At 34.3% G+C, this 19,470-nt stretch overlaps 1 protein-coding gene and 1 non-coding gene across 5 annotated transcripts in view; both read left to right on the top strand.

Moving 5' to 3' along the window:
* ROCK1 (Rho associated coiled-coil containing protein kinase 1) overlaps positions 1–19,470 on the top strand; it is a 153,021-nt gene that overhangs the window by 77,111 nt on the left and 56,440 nt on the right. For 2 of the 4 annotated variants that reach the window (XM_027575478.1, XM_027575477.1), the window contains exons 10-14: positions 3,746–3,905; positions 7,295–7,355; positions 11,071–11,159; positions 13,590–13,638; positions 19,252–19,387. In XM_027575478.1, coding sequence (XP_027431279.1) covers positions 3,746–3,905; positions 7,295–7,355; positions 11,071–11,159; positions 13,590–13,638; positions 19,252–19,387 — 495 coding nt within the window. The remainder of the gene's footprint in view (positions 1–3,745; positions 3,906–7,294; positions 7,356–11,070; positions 11,160–13,589; positions 13,639–19,251; positions 19,388–19,470) is intronic. The other 2 variants (XM_027575479.1, XM_027575480.1) reach the window with 2 other exon arrangements.
* TRNAE-CUC lies at positions 8,701–8,773 on the top strand. The gene has a single exon. It is a non-coding gene; the product is annotated as a tRNA-Glu (tRNA).

The raw sequence follows: 19,470 nt of genomic DNA, 5'->3' as shown, positions 1-19,470 counted from the left end.
GCAACTTCTTACTAGATACATCTCCAGAGGCAAGGGGAACAAAAGCAAAAATGAACTATTGGGACTTCATCAAGATAAAAACATTATGCACATCGAATGAAACAATCAACAAAAGTAAAAGGCAACCTTCAGAATGGGAGATGTTTGCAAATGACATGTCTGATAAAGTGTTAGTATCTAAAATCTATAAAGAACTTATCAAACTCAACACCCAAAAAAGAAATAATCCAGTTATGAAATGGGCAGAAGACATGAATAGGCATTTTTCCAAAGAAGACATCTGGATGGCTAACAGACACGTGAAAAGAGGCTCAGTATCACTCATCATCAGGGAAATACAAATCAAATACAAAACTACAATGAGATACCACTTGACACCTGTCAGAATGGCAAAAATTAACAACACAGGAAACAACAGATATTGGTGAGAGTGTGGAGAAAGGGAAACCCTCTTACACTATCGGTGGGAATAATGCAAACTGGTGCAGCCACTCTGGAAAACAGTATGGAGGTTCCTCAAAAGGTTAAAAATAGAACTATCCTATGATCCAGCAATTGCACTACTAGGTATTTACCCAAAGGATACAAAAATACTGATTCAAAGGGACACATGCACCCCAATGTTGATAGCATTATCAACAGTAGCCAAATTATGGGAACAGCCCAATGTTCATCAGCTGATGAATGGATAAAGAAGATGTATGGTGTGTGTGTGTGTGTGTGTGTGTGTGTGTGTGTGTGTGTGTGTGTGTGTGTGTGTGTGTGTGTGTGTGTGTGTGTGTATACCATATGGTTTAACTCATGTGGAATTTAAGAAACAAAGAAAAAGAAGAAAAAAGATAACTATAGAGAACAAATATGCTTGCTGGAGGGGAGGTTGGTGGGGGGCGTTTAAATGGGTGATGGGCACTTGTGATGAGCACTGGGTGTTATATATAAGTGATGAATCACTAAATTCTACTTCTCTAACTAATATTACACTATATGTTAACTAACTGGAATTTAAATAAAAACTTGAAACAAAAGAGTATGTTATTTTCCAGGTATTTGTGAAACTTCCAATTTTCCTTCTATTGTTGATATCTTGTTTTATTCCATCATGGGCTGGAGAAGATACTTTATATGATTTCAGCCTCTTTAAATTTATTAAGTTGTTTTTTGGCCTAACATAAAGTTTGTCCTGGAGAATGTCTCATGTACAATATATATTCTGTTGGTGGTGGATTGAGCTTCATATGTCTGTTAAATCTAGTTGCTTTATGATATTGTTCACATCCTGCATTTTCTTATTCATCTTTTGTTTAGTTGTTCTGTTCATTTATTGAAGGTGGGTTACTGAAGACTCCAACCATTATTTTAGAACTATTTCTCCATTTATGTCATTTTTTATTATATATATTTGGGACCTATGGTGTTCATGCATATATGTTGATAATTGTTCTGTCTTCTTGAAGAATTGACCCTTTTATCAATATCATCAGTATGTCCTGTTTTTGCCATTTTAATGGTCTTAAATGTCTATTTTGTCTGATACTAGCATAGGTACCTCAGCTCTTTTTCCCATGGAATATCTTCTTTCATTCTTTTAACGTATTTATGTCTGTAGATCTAAAGTGAGTCTCTGTATACTGAATTTAATTTGATCAATATTATTAATATTATTAATCCATTCTTCCAGTCTCTACCTTTTAATTAGTGACTTTAATTCATTTAAATTTAAGGTGAATACTATATGTAAAGACTTCTGCCATTGTTCTGTTTTCTGGATTTTTTTCTTTCTGTTCCTCAGCTCCTGCATTATTGCCACCTTTTTTGTTTACTGCATTATTTTATAGTGTACTGTTTTGATTCCCTCTTCAGTTCATTTTCTATATATTATTTAGTCATTTTCTTATAGTGATTACATTTGGTATTCTAAACTGATAACAATCTAGGTTGAATTGATACAATTTACTGTCAGAAGCATATGAAAACTGCTTCCAGGAATACCTGGGTGGCTCAGTCGGTTAAGCATCTGCCTTTGGCTCAGGTCATCCCAGGGTCCTGGGATCGAGTTCTGCGTTGGGCTCCTTGCCCAGTGGGGAGCTTGCTTCTCCCTCTGCCTGCTCAGCCTGTCACTCACCCTGCTCGTGCTTGCTCTCTCTCTGACAAATAAATAAAATCTTTAAGAAAAAGAAAAAAAAGTTTCTCTACAAATCCATTTTCTTTCTTTATGTTGTTATTGTCACAAATTACATCTTTATATATTCTCTGTTCATTAACACAAAGTTTTATGCATATTTCTTTTAAGTCATATAGGGGAAAAAATGGATTTATAAAGCAAAAATGGATTCAGTCATTGCCACATGTCCCCCAGGGGAGCAAAATTGTTTCAAAATTGAGAACCACTGTTTTAAAGTAGAATTTATGCCAAGACCATAATTGATTTATTTGCTTCACAAGGAGAGACGACTTCCCTCCTCCTCCCCATCATTTTACAAATTAGGCAGTTAGTATTATTAGGAAGCTAGAACTGTCTAGTCAGGCAGTTCTCCTGGTCATTAAGAAAAGAAAATGGTGGAAAAGATCTTTTCTCATTCATTGTTAGTATTATAGCTTCTTTGGGTTAAGTGCGTTGTTTCATTCCCAAATTCATCAAATAATTCACTGTCTCTGAGATGCACAACAATAGTCATTTCTTGTCTGGAAAACCCAGATAATTCAATAGAAAATTTATTCCTTTCTGTAAGAGGTGAATATCATGAAACGAGGTCAGTTATTTTTTGTTGCTCATCTTCATCTTTTTTTTGAGGCAATATGATATGATTTTATCTAAAATAATTATTAAATATTTTGTTGCTATTTTTATCTTTTTTTAACACTATATCTTTAAACTGAAACACATTTTTTCTAAAATGTATTTTTAGATGACTCTCTGTAGCATATTCAAGCTCCAAAATAAGATAGTAGTAGTATTACTTTCAAATGGTATTTCCTCCCGTATTATGAAGTTTTAAGCATTGCCATATATGGTTTTACTTAATTAAATATATATGAGCCTCACTCTCCATCAAGTTTATAACTCTTGAAAATTGTGTCCATGTTTTAAATCTCTGCCCTCTTTTCCTAACAGCCATTTCATAAATACCTCCCTGAATCATCGCTTAATGACTTGATTCAGGGAAGGTGGCTAGCCTGAAAATACAATTCAAAATACATTGCTCCTTGTGACTTAATATTACAAAGATACTGAGCTGGGGGAGTGAATACAAACCATCTAGGTTTTAGATGAATAAATATATTTCAATACCAACCAGGGCTGTGAAGACATAACCTTGATTTCTATTTTGCTCTACAGCAATTAACAAACAAAATATTGTATTTGAAACCAATCAACTTTGAATCTTTGAGTACAATTTAGTATGCTATGGTTTCTGAAAAATCTTTTCTATAGTCTTAACTGCTTTTGCATACTTTATGTGATATATTCTAAAACAGACCTTAATACTTGTAATATTCAAATTAAACTTGAAGTATAGATGATAATTATAGGTGATTTTGAAGGTGGTTGCTTCATAGAATTATAATGGTCAATATCAGTTGATTAATAATCCTAATAAAATTCACTAAAATAGGTTTCAGCCCATTTGGAATTTGTAGTTTGCAGCTTACTTATATATAAGAAACACCTAGTAGTTTGTATGGAATCTTTACTTTATTTTCATATTAAATTTGAAGTAACTACTAATTTTGTTTCCATTTTTAGCTGTAGCACCTGTTGTACCTGATTTAAGCAGTGACATCGATACAAGTAATTTTGATGACTTGGAGGAAGATAAAGGAGATGAAGAAACATTCCCCATACCTAAAGCTTTTGTTGGCAATCAGTTACCTTTTGTAGGATTTACATATTATAGCAATCGTAGGTGAGTATGTTAAGTGTTGATTTTAGGGGTGGGTAATAATTTTGTTCTGGTCTATTATTTTCTTAGGGGTATCTAAAAATCACTTCGAGAACATTTAATGGTATATTAAGAGATATCTTAATATGCCATTTTTCAGTGATGCATGATATTTGTATTATTCCATATTTCATTTCTTTTAGACTCATCCATGATCAAGATACTGTGTTTCAGAAATTGTTTGCTGCGTGATACACTATATGTGTTCAAGTTACAGCAATTAATAAAAGATTCTATCAATACTAATATTTTGGTTAATCTCATTACCCAAAGAGCTCTGGTTTTATAATACATTTTGGAAGAACAAATAGTTTTCTAGCATTACCATCATTATATTGATGTTACAAAGGCCTGTAATTTTTAGTAATGCAAAAATTAAGTGATTCCTCACCAAAAATCACTAAATGAGTTTACCATGTCTTACATCATGTAAGACCTTGTGACCTTGGGCAAATAACTTTAACCTTTTATGCCTCCATTTCCTCAAAAATAGGGATGATGATGATGATAATACTTGTCTCATAGGATTTTTGTAAGGGTTAATTAAATCAAAACAGTAGGACATTTAGAACATTAGCACTCAGTTAATGTTAGCTGTTATTAGTATGAGCTAATGTTAGCCTTAGTCTTCAAAAGACTTGAGATATAAATAAAACGTTTAACATTATTTCAGTATGCTGAGCATTCATTCATTCAACAAACATGTTTGCCAACTTATTTTTTGTCAGATAGATACTAAGCACCAAGGTGCAGGGAGAAAGATGAATAAAATATGGTTATTAGTACCTTCTCTTAAGATGTTCATATCCTAGTGAGGAAATGGATATATTTTAAAGTAGAAGCATTTTATCATTTTAGTCAAAACTTTTTTATAAGAGCCTATTCAGGTCAAGTTTAGAAAACAGGAATGCAATTTAATCCTGCCTTAGGAAATTTCTCCAATAATCCAGCTCTAAGACAGTACTGAATACTTTTTGTTGCATCAAATATTACAAGTAGTACTTGACTTTTGACTTTTAGTAAAGTTCTTAGGAAATTTCTCCAATAATCCAGCTCTAAGACAGTACTGAATACTCTTTGTTGCATCAAATACTACAAGTAGTACTTGACTTTTGACTTTTAGTAAAGTCCAGTATTTTAATCCTTCCCCCCCCCAACACCCAGGAATATAATATTGTAGCTATTTTATATTGAAGTACACCGACAAGTTTCAAAGTGGTTTTTGCTAAAAAAAACCTTTCCTTCCTTCCTTCCTTCCTTCTTTCCCTCCTTCCTTCCTGTTTTTATCAATTATTCCCTGGCTTGGTTTCTGAAGCACTTGAGATGTTGATATAAACAACTCGCAATGTTTTTGGATTTTCTATAGTTCATAGCAGTTAATGACTTTATTTAGGTTTATCTATGCAAAAGTAATCTTGAATTAAACATTATATATATTATTTGTAGTACATTGTTTTGTACTTGATTATATTCTGTGGTTTTTCCTTGCATCTATATGATGCATATCCCAAACTATCTCAAAAGTAGAAATTGCACTCTATTCTTCAGTACCACTGTCTTATTGAATAACATAGTGTTGTTTAGTAATTGCCTATTATGTGAATTATGTGAATGGTTGAAGGTATGGTTGATCTTCAAGAATCAGCAAAATACTGATTGGTTTTATGATAATATGTAAGTATAATTTTGAGTTACTGGATGAAATAGAAAACTTCGGAAATTCTTTCTCCTGAAATCCAAACATACTTTCAATTACAAAGGCTAAGAGATCTTTGTTGCTGAAATATAGCTAAATGGAGAATGATTTTTAATAGTTTAAAGGTTAAACTTCTGGCTACATTTATAATAATCTAAAACCTCTCATAAAAAGTTACCTAAATTGGGGCACCTGGGTGGCTCAGTCATTAAGCGTCTGCCTTCGGCTCAGGTCATGATCCCAGGGTCCTGGGATCGAGCCCCACATCGGCTCCCTGCTTGGCAGAGAAGGAGAATATTCTCCCTCTCCTACTCCGCCTGCTTGTGTTCCCTCTCTCACTGTCTCTCTCTCTCTCTCTGTCAAATAAATAAATAAAATCTTAAAAAAAAAAGTTACCTAAATGACCAGATTCTATATGAGAGCAGCAATATAATATTTAAAATAACTTTGAAAGAAAAAAGAAGACAAAAAGTGGAAGAATGAATGGATGTATACAAGTGATGTCCTTACATTTCCAGTGCTGCTTTCAGAGAAAGTCATATTATTAACTTTGCAGAGGCCAAATATTAACTTCAATTTATACAGCATATTACAATTTAGAAGATATCTTAGGGATCAAATGGTCTGTTTTCCTATCTAATTCAGATTCCACTGGCACTGCTATATGCTTTTCTTTATATTACATGATGTGGAATCAATCTCACACTGAATTTCTGAGACATTCAGTAGTTAACAGAATGAAGTTGTACTAAATCTAGAATTTGTCATTTGTTATATGGAACCTTTTCTCTACAAATCTGTTACTTAGTGCCTGTTACTGCCTCCTGATTATTTGATTCTCTAGTTGATCTGAATAATTTCCCAAGGAAAATATAAAAAGTGACATATTTTCCTGTTTTTGTTTTGTTTTGTTTAGAGCACTGTTATATGTGTTTAATGGTACTTAAAGGAACTTATTCTTTTTTGCCCAGAAAGGCAATATCATTTTGGCTGAAGAATAATTGGGGCAGAGAGAGAAGTTGTGCTCGTGTCTTTACAAGTCAACAATTCCTTATCCCCAATCCCTAATCCAAAAATCTCTAAAAACTGGGGTGCCTGGGTGGCTCAGTCAGTTAAGTGTCTGACTCTTGATTTCAGCTCAGGTCATGATCTCAGGGTTGTGAGTTCAAGCCCCGTGTTAGGCTCCACCCTGGGCATGGAGCCTACTTAAAAAAATAAAAATAAAAAAATAAAACCGTAAAGCTCTAAAAACTGAAAGCATTTTTCACAAAATTTGTTTGGTGGCAAAAGCTGCCATAATATGCTCTCATGGCTAAAAACGTAATCTGAACTAACTTGAGACTTTTTATGGTTTTTGTTTATCCTACTTGGTATGGATATATACCATACCAAAACAATTACATATGTTTTGCTGCAGGAATAGTAAGGTATGATTACAGAGTGCTGCTTCTAACCTAACGGGGTTTTATTTAACATATGTATCACTTCTGTACTATGTTTCTAAAATAAAGAATTATGAACTTGCACTCAATTTTTAAAAAGCATAGCAAGTACAATACTGAACAAAAAAATAGGCACGTAGTATATATTACTGGTTGTTATTGAATATTGAAGAGTCTTTTGGTTTTTTTACCTTTAAAAACTCTTTTCCTCTCAGATACTTATCTTCGGCAAATCCTAATGATAACCGAAGTAGCCCCAATGTGGATAAGAGCTTGGTAGGTATTTTCTTATTATTTTTTAAAAAGTTGTTTTGTGGATGGTGTATTTTGTGTACATGATATTAATTAAACATGTATTGCATCTGAATGTGTAGTTAGTGAACTTGATTTTGATAACACTTTTTACTTACTGTCTCCTTCCAACTTGGTTTCTTGCCTGAATATCAAGTGGAATATTTTATGTGGAGGTAATTAGTAAACTATAAATTGCTGCACATACTGACAGTGGCAGTCTTTCTGATCTTTGGAATTAGGAATTTATGATAAATCATTTTGTCAGTAAGGGTCTTGACAGGAAAACAGATAATACATTCAGAAGACTTAACTAAAGAGAGTTTTGTATGTGTGATAAAATATACATAACATAAAATTTAATTTTTAAGTGTACAGTTCAGTGTCATTAATCACCTTCATATTGTTATGTAACTAACCACCATCTGTCTCCAGAACTTTTTCTTCATCCCAGACTAAAACTTTGTGCACATTAAACTCTTTATTCTACTCCCTGCAACCCTGAGTAACCACTATCCTACTTTCTCTGTCTCTGTGAATTTGACTATGCTAGGTACCTAATGTAAGTGGAATCATACAATTTTGACTTTTTGTGATTGGCTTATTTCACTTAGCCATAATATCCTCAAGTTTTCTCCATGTTGTAACATGTATCAGAATTTGATTCCTTTTTAAGACTGAATATTCTAGTCTATGAATATATCACATTTTGTTCATTCATTAAGAGACTTTAGTGAAAGGGCTATTTACAGTGCTATGAGCAGGGTCAAGGGGAGCAATAAATAAAGGGTGCAAAAGCACCCATTGATTAACAACAGGGTGGAAGCTATTGTCCCCAGTCTGAAGGGACAGAAAGAGACAAGTATTGTTACCACAGCTCAGAAAAGCCTTACCATCATCAAAGAGGAACATAGAATATAGAACGTGGTATGGCAATAAAAGGGTGGGGAGAATGAGTACTTTCTTTCTCCCACCTTCTGATTTCCTGCTGGTGTCTCCCATATGTTAAAACGAACCCTAAAATCACAGGACAGTAGAATCCAGGTAATGCAATCTGTAGATTGCAAGGCAAAAGTAGGGCAGAGGATGGATTTCATGGCTAGAAAGGAGAGGGAGTAAATGGAAGAATAACCAGTATAGTCAGCATCATCTAATTTGTCCACTGAAAATTACTGTTATAAGTAAATATTAGAGACAGGAGGCCTTTTTATTGTCCGTATGGCTCATGTTCTTGAGACAGAGGTTAAAAAAAAAAAAACTTACTTAGATTTCAGAAGGTCCTTTTGGGTTGACCAGGACTTTTCTTAAAAATATTAGACGTAATTGTGGTGCTCGGCTGGCTCAGTTGGTAGAGTGTGAGACTCTCTATCTCAGGGTTGTGAGTTCAAGCCCTATGTTGGGCATAGAGCTTACTTAAAAAAATATTAGAAACAATTATTTGGCCATCCTTGGAGCATTCTTTGAACTCTTGTACTGTAGCCTACATATTAGGGCGAGGGGAATAGGTAGCAATCATTTTTTAAAAGCTGATGTAATTCTTTCTCCTTGATACATTTATTTTTAAATTAAGAGAACATGCAATGTGAAGGGTGAATGGAAAAAAGGAGAATGGACTGTGTGAGGACTTGTTAGCTGTTCTGACCATCTCTCTTTTAAATTCTCTTCTCACCAGAGCTGTTTCCCAAGTTACATAGTTAACGGGCTCAGAAATCTTGAAAGAACCTTTGACCTAGGGAAGGTGACAGTAAGGAGCTACTGTAACCCACCTGTCACTGTATTACTTATCTGTAGGATTAGTGGTACACAGGACTTTAAAAAATACTTAGTGGAATCATGTTTTCTTTGGGCTGCTCTTGTTCAGTGGTGATTGCCAGAAGTTCCTGTCACTGGCTGCTGCTATAGCACCTTTTATCTTTTCTCTGGGAAGATCACAGGGCGAGTAGACAAGTTTGGTGTCTCCACTGTTTCTGTTAACATAGAGATAAATAGAAAAGTCGACTAATTTAATTTTCAACTCTTCCTTTAAAGCCTTCCAGCAAAGATGCTAATGAACAGTCTTGCAGTTGACAAATAGAATGAATAATTTTCATTCCTATCTTAATTTTCTTTTTTGCTGCAAATGACACGGATTAATCCCGCCTCCTTGGAACTTCCATAATTCTTTCATGTTCCCATTATTTCCTTCTGTTTTCTTCCCACCGCTTTAGATTTTATTTCCAGTCCCTTTTGCAGGATCTCTTCCCCTTCTTCCCACCCTCCCTCCCCATTAGTTAAATGTTTCTCAAGGTGATTCTGATCTTTGCTTTCTGCTCATTTTCTGTAGGTAATCTTGTTTATGTGCAGCTTGTTCCTCTAAACTCCAGACCTGTATCTCTCTCTCTCTCTCTCTGACTGGATTTCTCTTCTTGTGCTTCTCAGTTCTTACCCTAGGCCAGAGCTAAACCCATAGCTCTCCTCTCTCTATCCCCTCCCCAGCAGTTCTTATTGTGTTCCCTATCTTTTGTATGGTAATCTGTTCCTCTCTTCTTTCTTTTTCCTGCCTGCCTGCCTTCCTTTTCTTTCTTTCTGCCTTTCTTTTTTTCTTATGTTGACTTTTTTTTCATAATCCTACTTTGATCCTTCAAATTTTTGTATTATTGAAGTGTAGTTGACATACAATGATACATTAGTTCTAGGTGTACAACATAGTGACTTGACAATTCTATACATTACTCGATGCTCACTACAATAAGTGTAGTTACCAACTGTCACCATACATTGTTATTATAATGTTATTCACTATATTCCCTATGCTGTACTTTTTCATCTCTTATTTCTAATCAGCTGTTAGGTTGTAAATTCTACCTTCTGACTGACACAGTTATCCATTTCCTCCTCTTTGTTCCTGTAGCCTCTGCCTCATATTAAACCTATATACTCTTTTGCCTGAATTGTCTCAAAAGCCTGTTAACTGGTTACTTTGACTAGAATTTGTCTACCCTCTACTCTGTTCACCTGTTACTGAAGTGATGTACTATGTTTCCCTTTTTAAAATGCTTATGGGTTAAGGTCCCTAACTATAATTTTTGCATACAAAAATCATGGTCTCACTCACCTTTTCAGATTTTATGAGACTCATTCTCTCTATTACGTTCTATGCTCTTGATTTCTTCCCATTTACAAAATATATTTTCTTCTGCTTCTCTACTTTTGAACTCATTCATTCTGGCTAAAATGCCTTTTTTCTATCACCTTCTCCACTTAGTAAATATTTTCATCTTATAGGCCTGACCTCAAACATTATATTTTCCTGGCAGAATTCCCTCCTTCAGGACTCCTCGTATATAACCATATGATCACCACATTATATTCTAATATTTGTGTGTGTGTCTTTGGATTATTGTATGTTCTCTTCCTTCCTATTCCTCCTATTCCTATTCCTCTATGCCCCTCTGTTTAATTCTTAGCTTCATGAGCACAGGGACCAAATCTTCTTAATTTTTTTATATTACTAATGCCTACTTACATTGCCTGACACATTTCTAGGTGTTGAGAAAATGCTTATTAGGTTAATAGTAATTTCAGATAGAAAGAAAAAGGATAAGATTGAACCAGGTAACTCCCTCTTGAACAGAGGTAGAATGGTAACATAAACTTGTTATTTTTAAGTTCTCTATGAACATTCTTAGTAGGATGAGTTTTGTTTTGTTTTTAATTAAAGCAGGAAAATTTGCAAAAAACAATTTATAAGCTGGAAGAACAGCTGCATAATGAAATGCAATTAAAAGATGAAATGGAGCAGAAGTGCAGGTGAGAATGTACTTTACATGTTTTTAACATTAAAAATTGTATAGCACATACTTATTTTAAAACTTGCCCTCTATAAAACACTTGAAAAGTAATTGGAAATGAGGTGGAGATACAAAGGTTGCTGCTTATTTACATTCAATGAAGAATGTCTTGGCTAGAATTGGAAAGTAATATTCATGTTGGCGTTAGTTATAGACATATTGTGCTCAGAATATTTAAAGTGCATTTGCTTCTGGCAGTCTTTATTAAAAAACTATAATGCTGATTCACTTAATGCCTGATTTATTACTTTTCTCTGCCATTTTAATGAGCTGACTGAAAGGGCAAATTAGTTTACATTAAATAAGGTGCTTTCTAGGGGCACCTGGGTGGCTCAGTTGTTAAGCATCTGCCTTTGGCTCAGGTCATGGTCCCAGGGTCCTGGGATCGAGTCCCACATTGGGCTCCCTGCTCAGCAGGAAGCCTGCTTCTCCCTCTCCCACTCCCCCTGCTGGTGTTCCCCTCTTGCTGTGTCTCTCTCTGTCAGATAAATAAATAAAATCTTTAAATAAGGTGCTTTCTAAAATGTAAATGTTATTAAATGTTAAAATTCATTAAATCTAATAAGAATCTGTATATTTATGAAATGTATAATCAAAATTATTTGAAATAACCTAGCACAATGTTGAGTTACTTATTAACTACAAACAACTTTTATATTTTTTTGTGGGTGGTATTACAGAAGTAATGCAGAGATTAAGTATTCAACAAATGGAATTGGGAAAACTGGCAATTTTGTGATTGGGCCAAGGAGGAAACAAGTAAATGTCTCATTGCATGCCATTCCTGATAGATTAAATACATATAATACAAACTTTTTTCAGAAAAACACATATATATGCAAATTTCTAGAATTTCTAAGTATGAAATATGGAAATAAGGGGAAGAAATGGAAATAAATATGTTGAGAAGTTTCTTCATACAAAATTAAACTAGTGATAGTGGCAGTGTAGGGTATCGATTCAAAGAAGAAGGAATGGTCAAAGTGGCCGTAATGGTAGGAGAGTGTTGGGGAGAGAAGGGAAGCCTGAGATGGGGGGTGGTAAGGTTGACAGAATCTAGGTCTTAGAGGACTTTGTTTTTGACAAGCTAAGGAATTTGGAATGTATCCTAAAGATGATGGAAAAATCTTGAAAGTTATTAAACTAAGTAAAAAACTGATAACATTTTCTTTTTAAAAAGAACTCTGGTTAGTTGGCAGCACTTCACATTTATTCAACTAAATGGAAATGAAGGAGGAAGATGAGTCAAGGATGATTCCTAGGTTATGTCCTTTCTTAGGGACCCCTAGAGTAAAAACAAACTGGTATTATGGGTAAGGGTATGGAGCAGAGGGAATAACATTTTGGGCATGCTGAGTGAGTTATTTGAAGCATCCGTGTAAAACATTGTACATGCAGATTTGAAGCCTAGGGTTATGTTCAGAGCCAAAGAAAACAGATTGTGATGGAGATAATAAATACACTTTCAATTTATCTCAACGTTCTGACTAGGTTGTTCCATGATACATTTACTCAGTTATATATGCCATCTTGCCCTTCATTATTTAATCTTGTATAAAGTTTAAATAGCTAATTTTTGTTTATTATCAAGTATTGCATGAGGAATTCAGGGATCCTTAACCTGGAATCCATAGGCCTCCCCCAGAGGGTGCATGGATGGAATTCAGGGTTCTTAAACTTGGATGAGAAAAAGTGAGTGTTTTCCATAACGTATAACGAAAATTCAGCATTTCCTTCCACTATGAACAAAAGCAATAATCTACATTTATTAGCAGTAGCTGTGAATTTTTTATTACTGATACCATAAATATTTTCATGTATTATGGTTGTTATCTCTAAATACCATTTGTGCTCATCACGACTTTGAAATTACTACCGCTAGATCTTGTGGTTTAATGAGTTAATAAAGAAGCACACATATTACTGAAACATATATTTTATTTATTTATTTATTCATTCATTCATTTAAAGGAGAAAGAGAGAGCCTGTGTGCAAGTGTGTGTGTGTGTTGGGGGGGGTGGTCTTAAACAGGCTCCATGCAGAGCCTGACACAGGGCTCAGCCTCATGACCTTGAGATCATGACCTGAGGCAAAATCAAAAGTCAGATGCTTAACCAACTGAGCTACCCAGTTGCGCCCATACATTTTTAAATTTAAGACTGAATTTTAATATATTTTTGGCTTGTTTTTAATCCTATATTTTATTTTACGTTTTAAAATATATTATTCTGAGAAAAGGCCACAGGTTTCACCAGACTGCCAAAGGAATCCATAGCACCAAAGATGTTAAGACATCTTAGTTAAATGGGAAAGTAAGGAATGTGGTGTTCCACCACTGGGCAATAAAAAATAAACATATTTCTAATTTATACTGCTTTTGTTTTTACAGAACTTCAAACATAAAACTAGACAAGATAATGAAAGAATTGGATGAAGAGGTACTTTTTGTTTTCTAATCAGAAGATTCCTTTTTTGAGAGTTTCTTCCTTTTTCAGATTGTTTTGTTTTCTAAGAAAATTACATTTAAACTTTATAGGTTGAAATACAGACAGAGTCAAAGAACTGTGATGAAGGCCTTACTTAGGAACTGCAGGTTTAAATGATACAGATTAGATTATACTTTAGTTTCCTTTGTATATGTACTTTTATTCTAGAACCATGTTGAAATTTTAGTACATAAATTTCATTTCAGTGGTTCTTAACATTTGAGAAAGGAGCAAGAGAATGGGATCTGGAACTACAGCAGAAAAAGACAAATAGGAAAGAGGAAAGAGTACAATTTTAAATTGTAAAAAAAAAAATCCTTTTTAAAAGGACTGACATTAACATAATTTTATGTGATGAATTGGGAAATGTATTGATTTTAGAATTACTCATGTTTTCCATGGTCACCTAGCAAGAAGTTTTTTGGTTTTTTTTTTTAAAGATTTTATTTATTTGATAGAGACACAGTGAGGGAGGGAACACAAGCAGGGGGAGTGGAAGAGGGAGAAGCAGGCTTCCCGCTGAGCAGGGAGCCCGATGTGGGGCTCGATCCCAGGACCCTGGGATCGTGACCTGAGCCGAAGGCAGATGCTTAACGACTGAGCCACCCAGGCACCCCACAAGAAGTTTTTATTAGGAAAACATATCATGATTCAGATGTTTCTTTGCAAATATATAATACATTGTCTTCCTTTTGATCAGCTTATACTATCTTTCCACTATGTGTATGAAGAGTACCCTAAAAAGAAATATACTTTCTATAGCCTTATTGATCTCTTCCTTTTTTTTTTTTAGATTTAGTCTTTCTGAAGTGTTTTTTATGCTGTCTTAATTTTCTCTGTTCTTAAGGAATAGTATTTGTCAATGTCTTGTTTTTTTTTCATTTGTAGCTTTGGATATGCATATACATATAATACATACAAATACATACATACATACACGTGTAATACAAATATGTCTATTTCACCAACTTGCCATTGGTCATTGTGTACTTAGCACTACTTACTTAGCTCTGAGTATGTAAGAAATCCATTTTGCAAATCCTCAGCTTTGGATATTTCATTTCTAAAAAACATAAAATTCTGGTATGCTAGATTAAAGTTAAGATCAATCCACTAAGAAGACGTAGCATTCATAAATTTGTATCCACCAAATAGCAGAACTACAAAATATGTGAAATAAAAGCTGATAAAACTGAAAAGATAGACAAATCCACAATTACTGTTGGAGACTCCACTATCACTCTATAGATAGAAAATCCGCAAATATACAGGAGAACTCAACCACACCATCAACCAACAAGATCTTTTTAACAGTTCCAGAACCCTGCACCCAAAAATATACATTCTTTTCAAGCACTCAAAGAATACATACCAACATAGAGCACATTCTGAACAAACTTCTACAAATTAAAAAAAATTTAAAATCATAGAGTGTGTTCTCTGACCAAAATGTAATCAAACTAGAATGACTAACAGATATCGGGCAAATCTGCAAACATATGGAAACTAAACAACACAGTTCTAAGTAATCCATAGGTCAAAGAGTAAGTCTTAAGGGGAGTGAAAGAATATGTTGGAATGTTAATTATGTCTCATAAAGTTTATGTTTGTTTTTTTTAAGATTTATTTGTTTATTAGAGAGAGAAAGCATGAGCAGGAGGAGGGACAGAAGGAGAGGAGAGAAGCAGACTGAGCCACCCAGGTGCCCCCTCATAAAGTTACGTTAAAGAGTTATGGCTTATAAAAAGAATGAAATCTTGCCATTTGCAACACCATAGATGGTCTCAGAGGGTTTTTATGCTAAGTGAAATAAGGCAGACAGAGCAAGACAGATACTATATAATTTCACTTATATGTGGAATCTAGAAAACAAAACAAAAAAACTCAAATACAGAGAACAAACTGATGGTTGCTGGGGATATGGGTGAAGTAGTAGGTGAAGAGGATTAAGAGGTACAGACTTCCAGTTATAAAATAAATAAATCATGAAGATAAAATGTATGGCATAGGGAATATAGCCAGTAATATTGTAATAATGTGTATGATGACTACACTTACATTAAGAACTGTCAAGTTGCTGTGTTGTACACCTGAAACTAACATAACATTGTGTGTCAATTATACCTTAATAATAAAATAAGTTATGGTTCTTCATCTTTAAAAAAATACTTGAACAATAAAAATAAAACATCAAAATTTGTGGGATGTAGCTGACATAGTGCTTAAGGGAAATTTATACACTAAAGGCACACATTAAAAAAGATGAAAAATCTCAAATCAGTCATCTAAGCTCCCACCTCAAAACTGTAGAAGAGCAAAATAAACCCAAAGCAAGAAGAAGGAAGGGGAAATAAAGATAAGAGCAGAGATCAGTGGAATTGAAAATAAAAACAATACAGAAAATCAATGAAAACAAAAAGCCCGCTGTTTGGAAAATTGACAGACCTCCAGCAAGATTGGTAAAAAAAAAGGGGGGGGACATAAATGATCAGTATCAGGAATAAAACAGAGCAGGCATATCACTAGAGTCCCTACAGATAATCAAAAGGATTATAAAGGAATACTACAAACAATCCTAAACATGTAAGTGTGAAATTTAGGTAAAATGGACTAGTTCCTCCAAAAGTTCAAACTACCACAACTCACATAATGTGAAATAGATTATTTGAATAGCCCTATATAACTATTGAAGTGAACTCATAATTTAAAAGTTTCCCAAAAAGTAGGGGTGCCTGGGTGGCTCAGTGGTTAAGCAGCCAACTCTTGGTTTTGGCTCATGTCATGAAGTCATGGGTTGTGGGATTGAGCTCCACGTGGGGCTCCATGCTCAGTGGGGAGTCTGCTTGAAGATTCTCTCCTTCTTCCTCTCCCCCACCAGGTCGCACGTGTGCATGCTCTTTCTTTTTCTCTCTCAAATAAGTCTTTAAAAAAAATAAAAATAAAAAAGTTTCCCAAAAACTAATCTCCAGAACCAGGTGGTTTTATTAGAGAGTTTGACCAAATGTTTTAAGGAGAATTAATACCAATTCTACACTATCTGTTCCAGGATATATAAAAGAAGGGAACACTCCCCAGTGAGTTTTATGAAACTAGAATTACCCAGATAACCAAATCTTACCAGGAGAGTACTACAAAGAAAACCACAGATCGGTATCCCTCATTTACAGCCTACTGATTTTTTACAAAGGTGCAAAAGCAATTTTTAACAAGTGGTGCTTGGAGTAATTAGATATTCATAGACCAAGATATGAACTTCAAGTCTCACATTTTATGTAAAAATTAACTCAAGATGGGTCATATATTTAAAGATGAACATAAAGGGCGCCTGGGTGGCTCCGTTGGTTGGGCGGCTGCCTTCGGCTCAGGTCATGATCCTGGAGTCCCTGGATCGAGTCCCTCATCGGGCTCCCTGCTCGGCCGGGAGTCTGCTTCTCCCTCTGACCCTTCCCCCATCTCATGTGCTCTCTCTCATTCTCTCTCTCACAAATAAAAAAAAAAATCTTAAAGATGAACATAAAAACAAAACTTTTAGGAAAAAAATAAGTGAAAAATCCTTGAGACTTATATCTTGGTGAAAAGTTCTTAGACATGACACCACAAACATCCACATAAGGAAAATAATTCAACAAATTGGACTTCATCAGAATTAACAGTATTTGTTCTGTGAAAGACCATGATAAGAAGATGAAATGACAAGGTATAGATTGGAAAAAAATAATTTGCAAACTACGTATCTCACAAAGGAATCTATTTAGACTATTTAAGAACTCTAAAGCTCGACAGTAAATAAATAATCCCATTTGAAAATTGGCAGAAGACAGTGGATAACAAGCACATGAAAAGATGCTCAACATCATTAACCATGAAGGAAATGCAAATAAAACCACTATGAGATATCATTTTATAATCATTACAGCAAGTAGAATAAAAAATAGCACAGTACCGAAACTGGCAAGAATATAGGGAAACTGGTCCACTCATACGTTATAGACGGGAATGTAAAATTGTACAGCCAATCTGGAAAGTATTTTGGCAGTTTCCTAAAATACTAAACATGCAACTACCAGGCGACCCAGCAATTGCACTATTGGGCATTTATCCCAGAAAAAATGAAAACTTACATCCTCAAAAAACCTGTATACTACTGTTCATAGTAGCCTTATTTGTAATAGTCAAAAGCTAGAAATAATCAAAATGTCCTACCATAGGTGAATGGTTGAACCAACTTTGATATATCTATGCATTGGAGTACTACGCAGCAACAAAAATGCATGAACTATTGATAAAACACAACTTGGATGGATCTCATGGGCATTATATTGAGTGTAAAAAGCCGGTTCTAAAAGGTCCATACTGTATGATTCCATTAATATAACATTCTCAAAAAAATGACAAAATTATAAAGATGGAGGCCAGGGATATGGTTGGTGGGAGAAGGGTGATGTGTGCAGTTATAAGTAGTGGCTGGCTGGAAGGAGTTGGTTGTGCTGATAAAACAGTTATGTATCTTGACTGGTGGTGATGGTTGTGTGAATCTACACATGAGCTGAAATAACATAGAACTACACACACTTTAAACCAGTATCAATTTCCTAATTTTGTTACTGTACTATTGTTACATAAAATGTGTCTGTTAGGGGAAACTGAGTGGAAGAGTACATGAAATCTCTTAGTACTCTCTTTGCAACCTCCTAAAATGTATAATTATTTCAAAATTTAAAAATGAAAAAAAGAATGATAAAATCTTAGAATTGGAAAGTCCTTGGATGATCTCTGCAAATTTTACTAAATCTAACAGCATTTTACTTAAAACATGAGTTTTGCTTGTTGATGGGAAAGCCCAGAAAAACACAATAAAAGGAGGTTTTCCCAGTGTGGAATCTTAAAGATAAAAATGAAGCATCAAAAGCAAGATATGCTGGAAGTGGTAACTCAGAAACAATATAAATTTTTAAGTTGTGAGTGTTGGGTATTTTTTTTCTTTAACCCTCCCCTCTCGTGTGGTTTCATGTTCTAAAATAAGTATTTCTTTCATTACTTTTTAATATGCATTGGTAGGTAGATACATAGAACATTTTAAAAAGGTAAGTTGTTGAGACAGGAAGAGGATTAAGGGAGACACACGGGGACTAATGAACTTACTGCACACACTAGCATTTGGTACCATTTGAGCTCTACACCATTTAATTATCAAATGTGTAAGTATTATCTTTCATATTTATATCTTTAGGATTGTAAATCAACCCAAATATTGGTAATATAATGCAATCTGGTCATCTTAAACTAATAAAGCAGTTCTCTGATAAGATTTATAGGGTTGTTTTTTATATTCATGGATTTAAAAATCTGAAAAATTTCCATATCTTGTTTGAATAGGGGGATTCTATCTTATAAGACTAGCTAATTCTATTCTTAGAAAGTTGTCATTAGCAGGTACTTTCTGATTTTGAAACAAAAAAAATCCATCTTAAGTCTTTGTGTGTTTTATTCTTAAAGTACACAGTATTCCTCTAAATAAATGAAGAGTTTAATTTGCAATGGTGACTTGTATCCTTATGTTTTCAGGGGAATCAAAGAAGAAACCTAGAATCTACAGTGTCTCAGATTGAGAAGGAAAAAATGTTGCTCCAGCATAGAATTAATGAGTACCAGAGAAAAGCAGAACAGGAAAATGAGAAGAGGAGGAATGTAGAAAATGAAGGTAAATTGTTACTATTTTTGAAAAGCACTGGAGTTTCTAACACTGTCCTTGAAGGTCTTTGTCATGAGGTTGTCTTAAATTTA

The sequence above is a fragment of the Zalophus californianus genome, chromosome 14 (genome assembly GCF_009762305.2).
Source record: "Zalophus californianus isolate mZalCal1 chromosome 14, mZalCal1.pri.v2, whole genome shotgun sequence".
In the NCBI taxonomy this organism is placed as follows: Eukaryota; Metazoa; Chordata; class Mammalia; order Carnivora; family Otariidae; genus Zalophus; species Zalophus californianus.
The sequence above is the reverse complement of the archived record's forward strand: the minus strand, read 5'-3'. Positions and strand labels throughout refer to the sequence as shown.